Source organism: Ictalurus furcatus, chromosome 20, assembly GCF_023375685.1.
Source record: "Ictalurus furcatus strain D&B chromosome 20, Billie_1.0, whole genome shotgun sequence".
Lineage (NCBI taxonomy): Eukaryota > Metazoa > Chordata > Actinopteri > Siluriformes > Ictaluridae > Ictalurus > Ictalurus furcatus.
Genome location: NC_071274.1, coordinates 5,053,245 through 5,075,187, shown reverse-complemented (window position 1 = coordinate 5,075,187; position 21,943 = coordinate 5,053,245). Strand labels below are relative to the sequence as shown.

Below are 21,943 nucleotides of genomic sequence, written 5' to 3'. Positions count from 1 at the left end.
AGACAAAGTAAAGCTAACTTCCTTTAATGTTAACAGACTGTCGAATCCGATTAAACGCAGGAAGATTTTATCCAAAATGGAGAAAGAACGAGCCCATGTAGTATACCCACAGGAAACCCATTTAAATGAGACGGAGCATAGAAAACTAAAGAACATGGGCTTCACCAGTGTGCTTTTTTCACCATATAAATCAGGACATAGGAGAGGAGTCGCTATTCTTATCTCAAACAAACTAAATTTTGAAAAAATATCTGAGATGGAAGATAAGGAGGGCAGATATATTCTAGTAAAGGGTAAAATATACGAGAATTCTGTTACTCTGTTAAATATATACCCACCCCCAGGAAGTGATACCAGCTTCTTTCAGAAAATCTCTAGTATCATGTGGGGGAGATCTAAACATACAATTTAAAGCCAAAATTACACTCATCTAGTAGAAAAAAAACTATGAAAAGAAGTCCCTATATAAGAAAGTTAATACACTTTTTGAAGATGTTGGTTTAATAGATATATGGAGAGACTTCTTCCCTAATAGAAGGGACTAAACTCATTACTCTTCCCCTCATTCTCTATATACAAGAATAGATTATATCAAAACATTTGGAAAAGATCAAGATAAAATACACTCAGGACAATAGATATAAGTAACCATGTACCTATATACTTAACCTACAACCAAAGAATAACACATGGAAATGAAATTTAAGCCTACTCAATAACCCCTGTTTTAAGGAAAAAATGAAAAAAGAAATTAATCTTTACTTAGAGTTTCATGATAATGATGAGGTTTCGCCTCCTATCCTATGGGATACTTTAAAGGCTGTCTTAAGAGGGAAAATCATAGCAACATCCTCATACAAGAAAAAAAATGAGAAGTAAAACATTAGAGGAACTACATAAAGCTGAAGGAATTAGAAAACAGACACAAACTGAGTTTAGCACAGGACACACAAGACAAAATTAAGAAAATTAGAGACAAGATCAATCATTTGGCTACACAGGAAGTTGAGAAGAATCTAATGTTCCTAAAACAGAGGTATTATGAAGGTGGAAATTGAGAAAGGAAAGGGCAGTAAATACAATTCATAGGATTAGGGACCTGAGAACGAAAGTGATAAAAATAAACGTGAAATTCAGGAAGCTTTTGAAGAAAAAAAAAAAAAAAAAAAAAAAATCACACTTTATACTCTGGAGTCCCAGGGGGAAGTGTAACCCAAACTTACTTGGGTTCTCTAGAGTTACCCACCCTAAACGAAGAACAAAATAGAAGGATGACCGCTGATATAACTGAAGCTGAATTAAAAAACGCAATTAGTACACGAGTTAAGCAAATCACCGGGTTCAGATGGGTTCAGATGGCTTCACGGCAGAGCGGTATAAGGAATTTAAAAACGAACTGATTCTGGTCATGCTTCCGATGTTCAACTGGGTATTGAAAAAAGCACAAACACCACCTAGCTGGAAGGCGATAATCTCAGCTATACCAAAAGAAGGCAATGGACTGTGGGTCTTATAGGCCAATATCAGTTCTTAATGTGGATTATAGACTTCTTTCATGGCCGAACGATTAGAAGAATTCCTACCCATGCTAATACATAATGATCAGACAGGTTTTATACAAGGGCGACAAACCCAAGATAATAGAAGAAAGACATATCATGAATCACATCCAAAAAACTAAAATTGAAGCAATAGTGGCGTGTGGATGCTGAAAAAGTATTTGACTCAGTTAATTGGACTTTTCTTTGTAGAGTTCTACACAAATTTGTTTTACACAATACAATTATAAAAACCATACAGTCACTTTATGACAACCCCATTGCTAGGATTAAAATCAATGGATATTTATCAAATAGTTTCACCCTAGAAAGGTGCTGAGACAGGGTTGTGCATGGTCACCGTTACTTTTCCACTGGCACAAATATATGAGACAAAATGAAGACACCAGGGGAATTAATATTGAAGGGACAGAACATAAACTGGCTTGTTATGCAGATGATATTTTGATATATTTAGTACAACCAACACATTCCTTACCTAAATTGATGCAATTATTTGAATTCTATGGGCAATTATCAGGATACAAGATTAATATCGGTAAAACCCAGTTATTTTCATATAACTATAGTGTGCCAGGAGAAATTCAAAGTAGACACCCCTTGACACGGCAAACGGAATCTTTCAAATATCTAGACATTAATATGCCAAAGGATCTTGCAAAATTATCTGACTCCAACTACTCGCCTGTACTTAAAAACATTAAGGAATTTTAGAAGATGGAATTGAATTCCTTTCTTTAGTTTTAGTTCAAGGATTGAATCTATTAAAATAAGCGTCTTACCTAGATTATTTTACGTATTCCAGATCTTACCAATAGTGGTTAACCAAAACCAATTCAATGAATGGGAAAAATTGTCAGGATATATATATGGCAAGGCAAAAGACCTAGGGTTCGTTTCAAAACCTTGCAGTTACCTAAAGAAAAGGGGGGATGGGGCCTACCTTCTCTTAGAGATGATGACTTCGCAGCTCAAATGAGAGCTATGATATGTTGGTGTAACCCATGCTATGAGGCTCAATGGAAAAACATTGAGGAGAAACCGTCCATTACTCCTATACAAGCGATCCAAGCTGTTAGCAACTTACAAGGTCACATTAATACTATTGATAACCCATGGGTTAAGTGTACTCTTAATGGATGGAAATTATTATAAGTGACTATAAATTAGAGAGAGATTTTGCCTCTAAAATGGCATGCATATGACTCGGACTTTACACCAAACAGACTGGACACTAGATTTAAGGACTGGACAGCAAACGAAATAACAGTTTATAATAAGTAATATAATAAAAGGTGGCACACTGCCCAGTTTTGAATCACTAAAAGAGAAATACTCATTAGAAACGCAAGATTTTTATCGATATTTACAGATGCGACATTATGTTCATATTCAAATGAAGGATGTGACTGAGGCTGGGACATGTATTATAGAATTGTTTAAAAAAGTGTATAAATTCAGATATTTACAGTAAAATTATTTCATGTGTATACAAATGTTAAAACTGAAAACACGTTCAACCTTTTATCTTAAAGCCTCCTACCATTAGTGTGTGTGTGTGTGTGTGTGTGTGTGTGTGTGTGTATACTGCATATTGTATGAGAGTGTGCCTGTGAGAGGCTAGGATCTATCATTGGTGAGGATCAGTCATGTACACACTCACCGTCCAGTCTGTCGATGACCTCTCTGGGCACATCTTCCTGGTTCAGTGCCTCATAGAGCTGCATGACTCCGGCCTCTCCCTTAGACTGCCGGCTCCTCCAGCGATCCAGCATGTGGAAATTCATCATGACCTGGCCCCCCTTAGTTGCTATCTCAATGTCCTCCACGTCTTGTTTGGTCAGGTCCAGGTAGGCGATGGCAACACATTTCCACTCCTTTCCCATGCATTTGGCCACCTGCATCAGCTGCTTATCGCTCATGTCTGCCTCTTTGGTGCTCACACAGACTGCGTGGGAAAAAAAATAAAGATGAAGCGCTTAATTCAGGATTCATGCAAAAGTCAGAGAAAAGGAATTGGACTATAAGTAAAAAAAAATTTTAAAAACCCTCGCTCAACTCCACAATAAGACACAATTCATGATAAGGAATTACCAGGAACTGAAAATGAATTAACAAACAAGCAATAAATCATCACCTGATTCATCACACCACCGAGGTCTCTTACTGGTCAGCTCCACGTCCGACATGCTGGAGTTTCGCTTCCGACCTTTCATGAAAATCCCAAAAGGATGTTAGTCCATTCTCACTTATACTTATTATATATGCACTCCCTCAGCTATACTATACCTACACTTAATAGAACAGTTACTTCATATATCATTTCAGTTGTTTAGTGCTGTCGCTGACTGCATTTGTCTGAAATGTTTGGGTGATAAACAAGGTCCAGTACCATCAGATTTATAAAAGAGCAAAAAGCGCCACAACACCATCTGCACTTACTGCATGATCGGCTTCGGTTTTTTTCAACAGTATTCTCCACACAGTCACCTATAACAGAACGCACAGCCGAGTTATTTCACCAAAACCTGAAATGGCATGCATTAGTTCTAAAATAGTGCACAGTTTAGTGTTTTACAACCCGCTAGTCTTTGGGATGGGAAGTCTTGTTTTGTGTGTATTGTGTGCAGGTCTGAACTCCCTCCCAGAGTTCCCAGCCTGCCCTAGCCTTACTTGCTCCCACCTCCCATGATGACATCACTAAATGGCAACCATATTTAAAAAGGACGAGGAGACGCGAGAGCGGAGGATGTTGGAGGTGATTTGTGACCTGTGATTTGGTGTTAGGACATTGTGTCTGGTTCGTGTTGCTTGCCCTTGTGGTTATAGTATTCTTTGTTCTGACTGCTGTTCTGGTTCTGACTTTTGCCTGTTTGGTTATCCTTGTTCCTGTTGATGTGTATATATTCACCACTGTATATATGTTTCACTCGGTTTACCGGCAGTAGGGGTGTGGCTGCCATTTCTTTTGGGACTGGGGTCCTTTTTGTCTCTGTTTTTGGATTAAGGAGTTAAAGAAGTACATTTTGTATTTTTGTTGTTTTTCTTTTAGGTAAAAAAGCTCTCTACACCACGAGTTCTTTTATTATTTTTTGGCCTTGGCTTACCCTGAAGATACACCTGGTGTTGTGTTCTATGTACAGTTGTATATACACTTTCTGATTCGTACAATATACCACAACTTCATTGAAATCTATTTGTGTCTTTCGTTCCTGGCTTCCCTTATTTTGAGGTCTTTCCCTTTGAACCGCGAGTTGGTTACTCTGTGCGGCTCAACCTAGACTGGGTCGTGACAAGTCTCTATCAACAATGAGATTTTTATGCCACTAAGGTGCCACAAATCCTCAGTACTGAATCATAACACTCATATAGGGCCATATTCAGAGTGGAATTACATGCAAGTAGTGATTTAATACAGTAATTGCCAATACTGGTATTCAGACCTCAGATGTAAATACAGACTTAAAGCACTAATCAGAGAGTTGCATGTGTGGTGTGAGAGTTTGCCTAAAATGGCAGGTCTCACACGGTTCTGACCTGCAAGGTGAAATGTACCAGTGCTGTTATACTAAATATCAACACTCAAGGAATGCTGCTTGACCAATCAAATTAGTGGACCAGAACTAAATGTTGTATAATGAATGAATAGGATAGTATAGTGTATATAAGTCCAGGACAAGAGTTTTGTAGACGTCGGATATCGGATTAGACAGCATCTTAATTAGACATTGCTTATCTCAGACAGTTTATCCTTTAATTCAGTAACTCAAAATAGCAAATTATAAGTGTGCAGAAATATCTATCAGAGTGTGCTGTAATTAAAATAAAATGCTACATAACAGGGAGTGCTGGATCGAGTGATGTTTTATAAGCTGCCAAATATTGATGGTGGAAACCATAATTGTTAAATAAATCAAATTTCCTGCGGTGATAATTACAACTAGCACTATTCATGCAGCGACTAGACTATTCGATTTTCATCTCCTCATTCATATTAACCTTTTTTAATTATAATTTTTTAATTATAGTTTTGGTGTTATATTCTATTATATTTGACAGCAAAGAAGGCTTCATTCTTTATTTTTATCCCACAAAATTTCTAGGCTTAAAAGCAAGCGCTTGTGTTTAAAGGTTTTAGTAGAGTGGTCTAGCCTCTGCAAAAAAAACAAAAAACAAACATATGTAGAGAAAAATCTGGCAACCTTGGAGGTGTGACCTACACACATTTTAATGTGTGTTTAATTTTCATTTTAATCATCTGAATGGGGCTTCGAAAAAAAAAAATCAACCTAATTACTTGTGTAACCCTGACTCTAAATATGAGGAACTTTTCCAGCATTATTTAAAATTTAGGTCAACAACTTTACAGATTTTGTTTCTGTTTGCTAAACCTACCTAATGTCCTAATCTTCTTGCTACTATTAAATTATTAAAGAGCAGGTGCATTTCGACTGAAAAGTCCTACTTGCAGTAAGGTATTGGTATGTTAGAACTGGTCCTGGTATGCGGACCCTCAGATTAAGAATTTTGTTGTTGCCCATACCTTCTCGAATGGTAGCGGACCACACGCTTTGCTCCGACTCTGCTTCAATTAGTGAGAGCCTGAAAGGAGGACGCTGTTCGAAGAATGCCTCGAAGTAACCCTTAATCTTCACCACAGCCAGCGTGAACTGGATGTTCTGCAGAAACCGAAAAACGATGAGTTGCCAAAAATTATATTTATAGTCTATATTGGTTCAGTAGGAGGGGGAAATCCTGTCCAAACCCAGCTAGGAAAAAACGATAAAGGCACCAATGTTCATTTACTGAAGTGATTCCCAGGAAGTGTTCATGTGTAATTATTTGTTGGCAATGTAATGTCGTCTTGTATTTTTTTAGGCAAAACTGTTCTATTTTTTAGAGTAGGCAAAACTGTTCGTTATCCCAAATAGTAGGTGGGTGTGTTACTGTAAATAAATTACTGAACAAATTACTGCTAAAAAATTTTTTTTTAAATCCTGGCTGCCTTAAAATTTTAAGTCAGTGTGGCTTTATGAGTAATTTCCAATTAAATTATAATAAACTGACTTCAGAAAAGTAATGGGACGTTTTAAAGTAATGGGAAAAACATGTTGTCATAGGAGGGGTGCAGGGGGGGACTCCAACATAAATTTGGCCCAGGGCCTCCAAATGTCTAGAGCTGGCATGACAAAATCATTGACTCACCTCAGGTGTGATGTCCCCCTGGGGCTCACTGATCAGACGGTACTTCCTGTTCTCCTCCAGAAGCTTCTGGCACTGAGGCGGCTTCTCGATCTTCATGTACTTTTTCTTTGCCGTCCTTACCTCTTTTCTAATGTCCTGTGAGGAGAAAAAAAAAAAAACAGTGAAATTCTCTAAAGCTTAGATCTTAAAAGAAAACAAACATATACAGTATTATATTAACTAACCACAGAGATGTTGAATATCTTGCTGAACTTTTTATAACAGCGGCTCTGACAGTAGTCGTGGCTGTAGGGAAAATCACGGACTTATATTAATGTGCTCGCTCTAATACATTATTGTTTCTATAGTAACGACATACACAGGGATTTATATGTCGGATGCGCCACATAAATAATAAAAAAAAATTTATTTGAGGAGAATTTAGTTTCTTTAGCATGTTCTGGAAGGAGTCTCCAGTGTCAGTGATCAGTAACCATCAGAGATAAAGCTGTAACTGGAATGACAGTCTGCTGAGGGAACAACACTTTATAGCTGCTATAAAATGACAAAAGTGCTTTATTTGCCGTGACAAGCTAATTTTCCCTTTAAAATCAGTCAAGCTCCACGAGCTCTACCTTATTTCTAAGACAACAGGACATGGGAGAAGGAGAGCTGTAATTCATGATTTTATCAATACACCCACAGATTCTTTTTGTTCTTACTAAAGACGTGTTTTGAAGTATGGCATTATGACACAGTGACAATGACACAATGACCACAACTTGTCTGCACCACCGTAGACTGATGTAGGCGTTAAAAAAAAAAAACAAACAAAAAAACCCACGTACACATATGTGAGTTTCACACCGGATTGACCTTCTGGTTTTACAGGGCTTATGATAATCAGACGAGTTTACCCGCAAGCTAAACTGTACACAATCATTTTAGCATATTTATTCATGAAGTGTGACGCGTCATACTGGGAGAATGGATGAATGTGTGATACATAATAAGTACTTGACAGCATCATCTCAGTAGTTCGCTGGAATCTAGATTGAAATTCTGACTCAGCTCAAAGTGTGAGAGTGCTTTTGGAAATTTGGACTTTTATAAGAGGACTTTTATTTACTCAAATAAAGAAAATCTAAAAACCACGTGATCTGCATACTTTCCTTTTGTTGTATTTTTCCATATTTGATTATCTTTACCTTATATAATATTTTATTATCTTTAATCTACACTACCTGATTATGCTACTAAAATGCTTAAGCTAGTTTATTATGATGATGCTGATGATTATTATTGTTATTAGTATTTATTCTGTGTTAATTGCTTCTACTTTTGACCAGAATTCATAAGTGAAACATGTTACTCTCTCTCTCTCTCTCTCTCACACACACGCACACACTTCCTGTAAATTCCTGCTTGAAAATCATCCCAGACTGATGTAAAAAACTAACAAAAAAAACACACACACACACATAGTAACACATCTTCCAAATGTCTGGTGCAGACCACACCCACGCACACACACACATGCATACACGCGCACACACACAACTCAGCTCTAAAAGCGGATCTAAAACTGCCAATGCATTAATGACTAGTTCCTACTCACACCATTTCATCACTGCTTCAGGATTATGTGACGCTTACAGTAAACGTAAAAGGAAATGTAGAAAAATAATTAAAGATTTCAAACTGATATTCACCAAAAAAAAAAAAATGCCTCTTACCCTACAGTATTTATACTACAACCTCCTGGACTGTTACTTAATGACAGAGTTATTAATTCATTATGTGCAACAGTAACATACCTTACGAATCCTGTATTCATTATATTCATTACTGCTTTATAAATAAATGTATAACATTATATAGTATGCATAATACCTTATCATGCTTGGACTAAGCCTGTATAAATGCTCATAAGAATAACATTTTATAAAGCATATCAGGTCACACAAGTAAAGAGTAAAATGGGACGTGGCATGCTGTTACAGGAAGATAATCAACTATGGGGTGGTGTGATGTCCCGAAGTGTTTTATTTCAATTTGTTTTTTTTTTTTTACATTTTTATTTATTTATTAAAGAACATACTTTTTATCTGTTTATAGTTAATGTTGTGGAATGTCTAAAAACATGTTAGATCCTGGTATACATCAGCTATATTCCAGCTTACAAGTTACAGCTTTTCCTACAAAGTGCTGACACTGGAGACTCCTTCAATAAATTATAAATAAACGTCTCTTTACAGAAAACATCACTATAACGACAGTTACACGTTTTAGTCCATTTCTGTGGCGAGTCCGCCATAAAAGTATCCGCGTACGTTAAGTAAGAAAGAATAACGTGCAGCCGACGCTACTCTCAGACCTGCTTTTATAGGAAATTCATCCTTCTGACCAATCAGAATCAAGAATTTAACATTATAATACCTGTTCATAAAACGATATAATGCAGCATAACGCAGACTCTGAGATAATATCTGTATTTCAAGTCATAATGCAGAGCCTGTGTAATAGCCCATATAAATATTATTATAATTATTATAAGAACATTATATTCTGATGCTTTATAAAGTGTTATGCATGAAACTATAAAACTCTGAGTAATCACAGTGTACACTTGTGTTAAGCACTATAAGGTACACTATAAGGCTATACAACATGTTGTACTGTAAATGCATTTATAATGCATTATGAATACAGCAAGTGTTACCAGTATGATGCTCCCAGTACCTTCTTTGCACAAAAGTTTTTTTTGAAATGTAAACAATTCATTTGGAACATCAGGTACTGAATTCTGCACAGTTAATAGTGTTGAACAACAACAAAAAAAGGTTCTCACAGCGATGTCAGAGTCGTTGTTGGTAGCGAGGTAGACCCTGAAGGAGTACGAGTCCTGCTGGCCCACTTCCTTATAGACCTGGACAACACCGTGGTGCTCGGCTGGCTTAGACGTCCGTACGACCGGGCCCACCGGAGACAGAGACGACACATTCCACTTTATATGACTGCGCGAGTGATCGACTGAAGGCTCGATGAGGCCCTTGTGGTTCTTCACGTGCAGGACGCTGAATTTCACCTCGTTGTCCTGATCTGATGTGCATAGAACAAGAACGTTAAAAGCTTACACAGACAGAACAACTGCATGCAAATTTGAATGAATTTTGAATTCTCAAATCTTTGTCAGAAGGTGTTGATTTGATAAAACTGTAATATAGCTGTGCTCGTTCTATGTATTACATTATATTAATATTATATTAACACTATTGTTTCTATAATAAGTGACACGTATGATGTGATCTAAGCCTAATAATACAGGGATTCAAAATGGTACTGTTATCTGACCAGCAAACATGTAATAGCTGATATGGTATGATGAAGTTTTCGGTGAGATTGTTTTAAAAACATTTATAGAGAAAGCTGTATTTTTTTTGGTGAGGGAAAGACTATAGCTACTGTAACATAAGCGATAACAGGAACTAACCTGTTTCGTTGATGTTCCACAACATTACATATAATTAAAAATGGATCAAATGTATGATGCCATTCTTTAAGGAATAAATACACTTAATAAACACCACGGCGCGGTTGAATGCTTGAATCCGATTGGTCAGAAGGATTTTCGTATAACAGCACAGTTCTGGCTATGACATGAACGATAGGTTAATATTAATGTGCTCCTCGTTCTAATATCTTATTGTTTCTATAGTAACAGCTCATACATAGGGACTTGTATACCTAATAAATGTGTTTTTTAAAACGCGCTGTTTGACGAAGTGCATTATTTTCATATTATTCATAAAAGAAATAAAACACTTTGGGACATATTGCAAAATAATAATAACTTCAGGGTTGCATCACCTGCATCACACCACCCTGTGATTATTTTCCTATAATAGCACACCTCATAGTGTTTTATTCCTCAAATAATATTGATCTATGTTTGTTACGTATCAGGTTAGTATTTGGCATCACAGTTTAGAGAACAAGAAGATCATGATTTAGTGCAGACCTTCAGTGTATTTTTACTCTTCCTGAAACAACTCATATCACACAGATCTGCGTGATTGTACCTATTTTAAATTTCTGCTAAATGAATAAGTCAGTGTAGAATGAACAGTAGACTGTAGCTTACTGTGAATAATGTCACTGTACCTGCCAGACAGAGTGAATGAGGAAACTGGATGGACTTGAGGATGGAAGAATCACAGTCCACGTCGAAAATGGGCCCGGCAAACCTCCACGTGTCACTCAGGAAAGCGCCAAACTTGCTCCAGGAAAGGACACGGTAGCGGATCTGGACCCTCTGAGACACCTCAAACACCAGCCCTGTCTCCGAGCACTCGTACACTCCCTCGTCCTCTAGTGTCAACCTGGCACAAAATACAATCAGCTTTAAACTGAAACAGCAATTAGAGTAGAATTAAAGGTGTACTTATATAATGCATATTTCCCTGATAATTCTTATAATGCTAGGATTGAACCTAATTAGTACATATAAAAAATAAGGACGATTCTTTAAAAGATTTAAAAATAGCAGCACATGATAGAAAGCGAAACAAGATGTTCTTTGACTTACTGCCATCGATTTTCGCAGATTTCTTTTGGTGTGACAAGCTGGTAGACTGGTCTCTGTATGTGAAACAAATACTGCTTTAAAAGCACAAACAACTTTCCAGAACATGCTCTAAATATGCTCTCTCTCTCTCTCTCTCTCTCTCTCTCTCTCTATATATATATATATATAAATATTTTCACACAAATTAGGAAGGGATGTAAAGTTTATCGAAATGTTTTATCTGCAAACCCAAAATTTGATTCATTGGAAGCCGACTTTGTTATCTAAGATCGTACACTATATAGCCAAAATGTTTGTGGACACCTGATCATCACAACCATATGTGTGTTGAACATCCCATGCCACTTTCCCCACTTGTTCCCCCCTTTGCTGCTATAATGACCTCCATTCTTCTGGGAAGGCTTTCAAGATTTTGGAGCATGGCTGTGGGGATTACTGTTCATTCAGCCACAAGAGTATTAGGGGTAGTATTATTAGGTAGTAGTAGGGGTTCAGTCGGCACACTTGAGTTCTTCCGCATCAAACTGGGCACATCATGTGCTCATGGAGCTCGCTTTGTGCGCAGGTGCATTGTCATTCTGGAACAGGTTTGGACCTCTTAGCTCCAGTGAAGGGAAATTGTAATGCTACAGCATACAAAGATATTCTACACATTTGTGCGCTTCTGACTTTGTGGCATGACCCACATGTGGGTGTGAAGGTCAAATAACATCCAAACACACTCACCTGAACAATGTTACATTTTTCACAGAATGGCTTCATGTGGTCTCCTAAAAACATAACAGTACAAAGCATGATCAAGAGCACACAACAGCATTATCTTTGAGCTGATGATTTTGCTCTAAATTTAAGCCCTGTTTTTTTGTACACTTTCAGTCAGGCCTCTGCCCTGTAAGCACTGGGTTGATATTAACCAACCGAAGACTCCAAAGCTTTGGATGATTCTTTTTTAGTGTCTGGAATCAGCGAATCGACTCTTTTCTGAGTGCTGAATCGACTTTGATGTCAATTGAAAGCAGGATGGCGACTTGACGACACACAGGACACGGTATATTAAAATATATATTATGTCTGATAAGAAAATTAAACAATGTCACGTTTATTAAAAAAGATATTGCTTACGAGCTATTTGATTCAGCTTTGTTTCGCTGCCTAACACTGCATAACGTACATGCTTCATGACGCTCGCCTCATAGACTATTCATTCATTTGAGACGAGGCTTGTGCGCTACTGATTTTTTTTTCCCCTGATTGTGATTTACAATTTTTTCCATATCATCATAAACAATTTAATCATCCAGAACTGCTAGCCTCAAAAAGAAAGATTTCCGCCATTTCTGGTTTAAGGATCCTAAAGGAGGCATATAATATTAATATAATCAGCTGTGATAATAATGTTTGACAGAAAGCGAGCATCTCAGCATATTGGGTGAGTGTGGGTCTTCCATTAAGTGCCTATTAATATCAGAGCGTTCAAAACACCCGCTCAATCGATCCAGATTCACATGTCATTGACCAGTTTATTGATGAGGTTAAGACTGTTTGGGCGTATTTTTGAGCAAGAACATATTTATTAGTGTATTAGTGTTACTTTTTCTGACCTGACCATGGTCGGTAGGCTTCTCTGTTCTCAGAGAGCTCTGGGGCCGGAGCAAGCTAAACTTTCTGGGGTAATTTCCATATTTTCAGGACGTTTCCCTTCGCAATGATGAGTCAGAAGAGCGTGGTGCTGAATGAATGGCATTTATTCCAGTTGGTTTTACTTCCACAGATAGAGTCTCTCTGCATCCCAAACTAAAATACCCATAATGCAATACATCTAAACATTGACTCTTTACTCACTAGCGTTTTTTGCGGAGCTCCCGGTTTAGTAATATCATATAATCGTCTAATATAATTATATAGCACAAACTGATTTGAGACCAGGTTCATTTTCAACATGTCGAGGTGTCATAAAATCTTACCGACCTTTTGGCCAAAATAGCATGAGATAAGTTTTTACGACAGGGTAGAAAAAAACAGACAAACACAACAATAAATATGTGATACAGTTAGAAAAATGGATAAGCTAGGAGAACTAAGTACAATCAGTCCGTACAGGATTTTGCAGAGATTTTTTTTTATTATTGTTGCGGCCAAAAATGATAGAATTTGCTGCGCCTTTTTTCAAAATTTGGGAAAACTACTTGAATTGGCGAAACCGCAACTGCACGAAATTGTTTTTCACGGTGATGTTTGTTGCTAAATGAGATGTTTTAGCTGTACTCATGTTTGACGTGCATGAATCGAAGGGGGCTTTGGCTGAATGAGTGTTGTGATGACGTGACATGACGCGTCTTGGCCCAAATCTGCGGAAAAAACCTGCAAGCTCCTGCGAATATAGTTGCCTTGATTTTGCATTCCTTTCTGCGATCCCAAAATCCTGGAGGGATTGTACAATCTGGCTAACAAGCATGACTCAACCAGGTACATTGTGTTTCCACTGTTTCTCAGATTGATCACAAACAGTGATTTGAAAATGAAGTATTACTCACATAAAAACACAATTTAAGTCATGACACCAACAGTTCAGTGTACTGTACCTGCTCCACCATTTCACAAAACAAGTGTGTTTTAGTCTAATTGAAGTGCGTTCGAGAGCCCCAAAGTGTCTCATAGCACCGTCCAACTAACTCATAATGAGAATTCGTTGTCGAGTATTTTTATTATCGATTTTGTCGATTAGTTGCTGCAGCTTCATGCAGTTAAATTGATTTAAATAGTTATAAAATAAATAAAGTATAAAATATTGGACAATCTCAAACATAAAGGCTAGCATTCAGATTTCGCTCTCTGCTCCTATTGGCTGGAACATGATTACATCAGCATGTGGTTCGACTATTAAAACGACAGTAAAGGACAATTTCTTATACACTACTGTGTACCGGTGCATGCAGTGCCTGTGAGCGTTATTTGAAAATCACAATTTACAACAACATGCTTATACAGCTGTTACTTATGCAGTAGCACTGTGAACTTTCACAATTTTTGAACAATTTCATCTGCTCAGTTTCTATTCCTTCATAACAATTGTTTTCATAAGGAGATGCAGTCAAGCAAGAAAAAGAAATTACCATTCTTCCTGTCTGGTCTAGTCTCTGTTTGTGAGTCTGAAACAAAAATCACAGCGAACCCTCACTGAGATGAATCACAAAACAGGGACATGTGACTTATTATCTGTGACAGTACTTCCAGAAAAGAAAAGGTCTCATAGTCATTCTCCTGTATACACGAGCATAAAAAGTGGATCGTTTGATTCTTACCGGCAGTGACTCCTTCAGCGTATGATTCCACGTTTTCTGTCAGAACATGTGCAAGTGAAGAGATGTGTCATATACATTTCACGAAAGGTTTAAGTGGTAATAATAGATATAGATATAGATATAGATAGATATAGATATTCAATACAAACTGTTTGTTCAGCAAGCCATCATAGGGTGCTGTGGTTTAATTGGTTTAAGTTTCTGTTCAGTGAACAGAAGATCATGGGGTCAAAACCCAGTGGTGCCTTGCTTCTTAACTTACTGTGTAGTTTTACTGAGAAAGACTCCCAGGGAGAAATGAGTAATGTTTTACTATTATAAATCTTGTTGCATTTCTGTCTGTGTGAGTTCACCGAAAAATAATTGTAGAAGCACATTTGGTGTCCTACCCTTCATTACTAGCAAAAACAACTCAGATTAATAAAAATGTCCGTTACATTAAAGTGTAATGTGCAATACTGACTACACTACATTAATACTAAATGATTTTAATAAGCTATATTATACCACAGAGCTGCTGAATGCTTGATTCTATAGTACTCTTTGTTTCTGTAGTAGTAACTCATTCACAGACATACACCAGCCCCTACGGGATTTTGCCAATTTTGGAAAAAAGCCGCAGCACAATCGAGCATTTTTGGCGGCAACAATCACAAAAAAAAATCTGCTTAGTAATGAACAGAAAAACGTGTTGTTACGTAACATAGAAAACATATAATTATTGATATGGTGAAGTTTTCTCTAAGGAGATGTTTATTCCGCACTTTTGTAAGGAATCTCCAGGGTCAGTTCTTTGTAAGTCAGACGTAAAGCTGTAACTGGACATTTTCAACCACAGGAAAGTCCTGAGGATGAACGATATAAATGGATAAAAGTGTCGCTCTTTAATAATAGGGGGTGCGAACGCTTCCCCTTGACTGTAGACAGAGAGAGTAATAAACAAGCAACGCAGGAACAAATAACTACACTGAAAAGACTGAGTATATCCTAACCTGGATCCCCTTCATTTGCCTCTTCTTCTTCTTCCTCCTCTTCTTCATCTGCACTCTCTTCTGATGATGATTCTGCACTTTCTAAATGCAAGAAGAACAAAGGCGTTACAACGCATAGATAGTTTGAAGCATTGATCTAGTTCATTTAAAATGCTAGATAATGCATTAATAATGCCATAAATGCACTGATCACTAAGGTTTGTTTAGCTCATGAATGTTTTAGACAGAGTTTAGAGCAGGCTCATCCATAGGGACATGGGGGGCAGAGAACTATTCTATAGATTGATCGCTCACGTTAAGTTCCGTGGAGTTATTACTGCACCTAGTGGTCAGATATGGGAACTGCAACAAGGACTAATTGCTCGCTCTACACTTTTATTGAAGGGCGAGCAGCAGGAAGAACCGTTAATAAAACTGCTCTCAGGGTCATGGTTGCTAAACCAAATCAGTTTCCACAACAAAAAAAGAAAATAAGCTAAGTATAAGTGTATACAGTGTGTCTATTATATACCATTTCTTAAACATTTTTAGAGTCAAAGCGGTATAATGGAGTGGATAATGTTCGTATATCAGAAATGTTTTTACAGGTATATCATATATCATCATTGTTTTTAGAGGTCGACGGAACGATCGGCTGAGAAGGGTCCGCTGTCATTCTACTGTACGCTGTACAGTACACTACAGTATCACTGACATATTTTCCTGTGTTATTTGAAGTGTTTTTTAATTCATTTTGGATGTCTGTACTTTTACTTGTTATTTGGAGTGTTACTTTTTGGCTCAGCTGGGATGTATATCTTTTATTTACTTTAATATTTATCAATAGTTAACTTATCTAAATATTTATATATTTATTTCATTTTGAAAAAGTACAGTACATTTTTGTAGTACAGTCGGAATGGTTTATTTTCGCAACAAAATTCAGCAACATTTGACTTTGCGTCACGGACGTCCCCTCGCACTGAGTACCGGAGCATTCGGTGCGTATGAACTGGATTTCACTGACTGTTTACTGTTACAGGTGTGTTTGTTTTGATTTCTGTCCTGTCTCTGCCCCTGTAACGTAATTGGTTGTTCCCTAATGTGTCTCAGATGTTCTGTGTTATGCCCGTTGATTAGTTCGTATAATTACAACCCCGTGTGTCTTTGCTCAGGGCGAAGTATTGTATGTTTCTGTGTTTTCCGCCAGACCTGTACCATACCTTTGATCTTTGCTCCTCATTTCATGGTTTTGATCCTGTTTTGTCCTCGCGTTTCTCGAGTCTTGTCTAAGCCTAGTTTATGTTTGTTTGCCGATCGCCCGACCCTGTGCCTGTTTATTGACTGCGATTTGGATTCGTCTGCCTGCCTCTCTGAAATAAAACACTCCGTCTTCATCTTTGTTTACGTGACACTTTCAGTGTTATGTTTTCATTCAGTATAAAAACTATCGGCAGATACTGCCCAACTTAGTTATCGGTATCGGTAAAATCCACTATCGGTCAACATCGACTTGTTTTCCACAGAAAGGATGATAATAAGAAGAAAGGTTTGTTTCCCTTTTCCAAATCCTGATTTTGTTTTTCGGCTAGTTTCAGGTCTTGTGTGTACATTTTGAGATGTAGTTATCCTGGAAATTTTGCTTAAACCTGGAAACCCTGGTTAACGATATTAGCTCATCTGTGTGTGCCTAGCATATGGGAAACACACTTGCTGTAGCCAATGCAGGTGAACAAAGGTACGCCTAAAACGAGCTGCTAGACTGGATGCTGGATGACTGGATGTTGTTGACTCTCAAAATAGCTATCACAGAAATACTCCAAAAACTTCAGGTTTGAGGCTATGGCATTATTAAAGTCGTTCTGCCCCTCAATACACACGGTCACGAGCCACTACTGGTTTAGACCAGTCACATTTAATCGGTGAATACAGGTGATTGTAGAGTGAAAAAAAAGATTGTATTTACGGAAATCCAAATTATTACGTCTATAAGAAAAGAACCAAGGTAACACACCAACATGGCAATGTATACTTTACCTGAGCTGTTGTACTCATTGTCAGTCTGATTGTCTGTTTTGGAATCAAAATAATAAGACATTATGGACCATCCAGAAATTATTTGCAAACATATAATTAGGACTATATCAATATGACTACTGGATAAGTGAAAATCACAGCTTTATGATATAATATTCATCATAATACACATATCCTCATAGCAAATGTTGCAGTCATAATAATTGGATCAAAATGAGCCAATGAAATGGTACTGTGGTCTTTTTTTTTATTTTAATTTAATGGAGATATTTATTTAAATGCTCAGTGATGAGCCCCATGAAAACAGCCAGAACCTGGCTATAGGCCTTTCTTAGCTACTGCCGTCTCTAATAGTTTCATTACTGTCTAATAGTGTTTAGCTATTATTTTAGCCTCCTGATTAATATCACAGCCAGCCGTCACTGGTGATGGCCAAATTTTTTTTACATTTCTCTTTGCCTTAGAGTAAAGTCAGGCTCTGGGAAACAGCTTGATATACAGCTGTGGAGGGAGGGAAGTCATTATCTCTGAAAATGCTTCAGCGCTTCACTCCTGAGAGATGATTAGCGAGATCAAGGACAGCTACAGAGTGCAGTAATTATCAAACAGCTGACACAAGTAGAAGTGGTACGGAGCTAACACTAAGACATCAGGAAGCGCTTGACTGAAGTGAGAAACAAGGCTGTAGTGCTCTCTGGTGGAGGAATGGAGATATGTACGTATGTCTTACCTTTCAGGTCCGAAGCAGGAATATCTCCATTTCTGTAGAGAGAAATGCGAAAATGAGATACCAGACAGAGAGACAGATAGAAAGACATACTTTATGGGTCTGATAATAGAAATGGGCAGGATATTGAAAGGAAAAAAAAAAAGACAAATAAGTAAAAAGCAGAATATATTAGTAAAATGAGTATATATCGAGTAGATCTCTGTAATATTGAAATAGATGATGTGCTTCATTTACACTATCAAATATTCCTAATAATTTACAATAGAAGATTTTGAATTAAATCAAACACATTTAATATTGTCCAGACTCACGGCAGACCCGGTGATAAAACAAATTCTTGACTGCTCTAACACACTCGATTCACATTATCCACTGAGAAATATTGAGCTGAGAAAACAGTGAACTATTCCAAGCACATGGCAGACAGACTGTTGTTCTCTGTAGGGGTTTTATTCAAACTAAAACTGTGTGCTTGCTCAATGGAGGTTATTTGCAGAGATGCAAACTGCGGCAACTGATTACTGATCTGCTTTTATTTGGTCACTGAAGTTCAACACTCAGTACGTTTACATGGACAACAATAATCTGATATTAACCCGATTAAGCCGATACTCTGATTAAGAAACTAGCATGTAAACAGAAATTTTTTATTACCTTAATCTGATTAAAGTCATACTCAAAGTAAACACAAACCGAATTAAGACGTGGAGTATTCCTCTTTTAGTCGCATTATCGAGGTGTATTACAGACATGTACACACCTTAATCACAGTATTAACATCGTGTGGGAGTTTTCACCACATTTTGCGACAGGACACGTACACACACGGCAGTGCTCAACCATTTTACGGCAAACAAGAGAGCACGGCTGCGTCCGAAACCGCGTACTTACCTACTATATAGTAGGTGAAATACATGTGTTTCGGCTACTATATAGATGGTAAGTACACGGTTTGGGACACAGCCAACGGCTTCAAGCAGTCGTTTATTTGCATGTACAGCACGCCAAATAATTAACTGCACTTGAAGCGTTCATAAAATTAAAAATTAAACACCCAAAACTGTATACGGTTCCATAATGAAGACCAACTGTATGTTGATACGTGAAATTCTGGAGGGAACGTCAGACGGCGTGGCGCGGGGACGTAATGACATGTGACGTTAATCGATCTATGTTCTATAACATGCAAAACGGGAACATGAAAGGAGTATTCTAAAAGCGACTCATGTAAACACCTTGATCACAATATTGTCTTACTCAGAATAAGATCAATAATTAGATTACTGCTGTCCATGTAAACGTAGTCAATGACCCAATAAAATTTAACTGAACTGAACAAAACATTAACAAATTTTGTGGGGGAAAAAGTCAGAGTAATTCCAAGGTTTCTGTATGCACTTATTTCTGATCTGTTGGTGGAAATTTACTCCTCATTACACTCATGTCACTTTAACTCATGTCCTTGCTTGTTAGTCATCTGAAATAAAAATCATGTAAACGTGAATAAATGTCAATTCAAAACTAAGAATGTATACACTCTGATACACCCATTGAAAATACTGTCCAAGTGTAGAGGTCCTTATTGTGCTATAAAATACCAGTCCTCCTAATATTTCCTGATCATGCGATTGCAGAAACGAGCGCAAAATCAAGCAAACTCTGCAATATTCGGAGGAGCTTGCGATTTTTCCATGTTCACCGCAGATTTTCCGCAGATTTGGAGCGAGACGCATCATGTGATGTCATCATAACACGCATTCAGCCAAAGCCCTCTTCGATTCATGTCCGTCAAACACGAGTACAGCTAAAAGGTCTCATTTACCAACAAACATTCACTGTGAAAGAGCGTGCAGAACAATTTCGTACAAAAAGTAGTTTTTCACAAAAAAAAACAAAAAAAAAAGAAACAAACACAAAAACGTCTGCAAGTTGCATCGCAAACTTTGGGGGAATAAATCAAACAATTTCGGTCACAACAATCAGAAAAAAACTCTGAAATACTAAACATTGTGGTAGGTAGGCTATTTAAGCTTTCTATGTTAAGGTCAGGTGGCGATTCAGTGAATGGGATTCAATGTCTTCAGTAGCATTAGATCTCAAAGCCATGAATGATTGCTCATCCATTTTTCAGTTCTCAAATTCTGGATTTTCAAATCTCAGTTTTTTAACTCGACATTATTCACTGATTCTGTTGGCACGTTACCTCAGGATCACCTCAATGTAACCGCAGTTTCTGATCCGCAGCCTTTAATTTGCCTTCCTTTGTGTGTATGAGTCATGCGGCACATGCAAAAAAAACACGGCTGCTCCATTTTCCCCAAACACAATCCATATGCAAATATATGCTGGAATATTGTTTTCTCCTGTAAGAGTACAGGAATGTGCTGAATGAAGGAGTGAAGCTACTGTGAATTTCTAAAATTCTAGACTTTAATTCAATGCCACTGGAGTTTTACTTTATTGATGCAAGTCAAATATTACAACTGAAGCAAACATATAATGTATTTTTGATACTACAGTCTGTCAGTGAAAGGTATGTCTTGATACGAGCACTGCACTAGTACAGACTTGTCCAGGTTTATAATTCCACGATGGAGGAATGAACTGCCTCTGGACACACCTCCTGTTCGGGTTACTCTAACCTGCCTGACGGCGATGATGTCACTGCTCGCCAGACTACTTACACATACATGCCGAAAGTTTTCAACGATTAAATTTGCATTGTAAATGAGTAGACATGACTTGTGTATTCTACAAATCATACACTTTCAAAAAGTGCTACTTTGTTTACTGTTGATTTGACGCCATGTGCTGAACTCAGGGTCGAAAAAACCTACCTGATTAGGCCCGTCACGATAATTACGCTATCGACGTATCGTACGATATACGGACGTGACCTCGATCATTCTTCCTGACCTCGATATCGCCCGTTGTGTTTACATGTGTGTTTGTTTACATAAGAATGAATGTCACTAACGTTTTAGAAATTCGTGCTGCTTCTGTCCTCTCGTCTGCTCTAAGGCTGTCAGATTAAAATTCGAACTTCGAATATGCGTCGAATGTAAGATAAAATGCACATTCGAATGCAAAAACTGAGTGCGTTCGAATTTAAGTCGTGCAGCAAGAACTAGCACCGATTTTCATTAAAGCAGACTGTTGAAAAATGTACACGCAATTATTAACAATACACTAACAATGTTTTTTGAAGAGGAAATTGCGAAAAGAATAGGTCTGGTGTTTCAAATAATCCAGTCACAGTCAATAATTTCAGGGATTGACTTGCATAAACTGGGTGAGCTGAAGCTGAATATTGTTAAGAATTAAAAGTGCATTGCTCTTTGAAAAGGTGTACTTGCATTATTCTGCTATGATATTATCATTACAGCAGTGGAATAAAATGGTCTTAAAACGACAATAATATCGTTGATCGAAATTATTTCTGGAACAATATATCGTCCAACAAATGTAGTTATTCGGTGCAAGCTTATTCCTGACTTACTGACTGAGCAGAAATTCCAAGTTGTATTTTCTTTGTTTTTTTCCTAGTCGGACGCTGGAAATTCTGAGTTACG

General features: G+C 37.5%; 1 protein-coding gene across 1 annotated transcript in view; it reads right to left on the bottom strand.

Moving 5' to 3' along the window:
• The window catches only part of si:dkeyp-97b10.3 (NACHT, LRR and PYD domains-containing protein 1a allele 5), a 35,281-nt gene that overhangs the window by 5,739 nt on the left and 7,599 nt on the right, over positions 1-21,943 (bottom strand). The window contains exons 2-15 of the mRNA XM_053651460.1: positions 18,372-18,403; positions 17,642-17,674; positions 15,626-15,706; positions 14,634-14,669; positions 14,445-14,480; positions 12,058-12,101; positions 11,332-11,384; positions 10,908-11,125; positions 9,595-9,845; positions 6,765-6,899; positions 6,103-6,238; positions 4,002-4,049; positions 3,697-3,768; positions 3,223-3,507 (exon numbers count right to left, since the gene is read on the bottom strand). Coding sequence (XP_053507435.1) covers positions 3,223-3,507; positions 3,697-3,768; positions 4,002-4,049; positions 6,103-6,238; positions 6,765-6,899; positions 9,595-9,845; positions 10,908-11,125; positions 11,332-11,384; positions 12,058-12,101; positions 14,445-14,480; positions 14,634-14,669; positions 15,626-15,706; positions 17,642-17,674; positions 18,372-18,403 — 1,460 coding nt within the window. The remainder of the gene's footprint in view (positions 1-3,222; positions 3,508-3,696; positions 3,769-4,001; positions 4,050-6,102; positions 6,239-6,764; positions 6,900-9,594; positions 9,846-10,907; positions 11,126-11,331; positions 11,385-12,057; positions 12,102-14,444; positions 14,481-14,633; positions 14,670-15,625; positions 15,707-17,641; positions 17,675-18,371; positions 18,404-21,943) is intronic.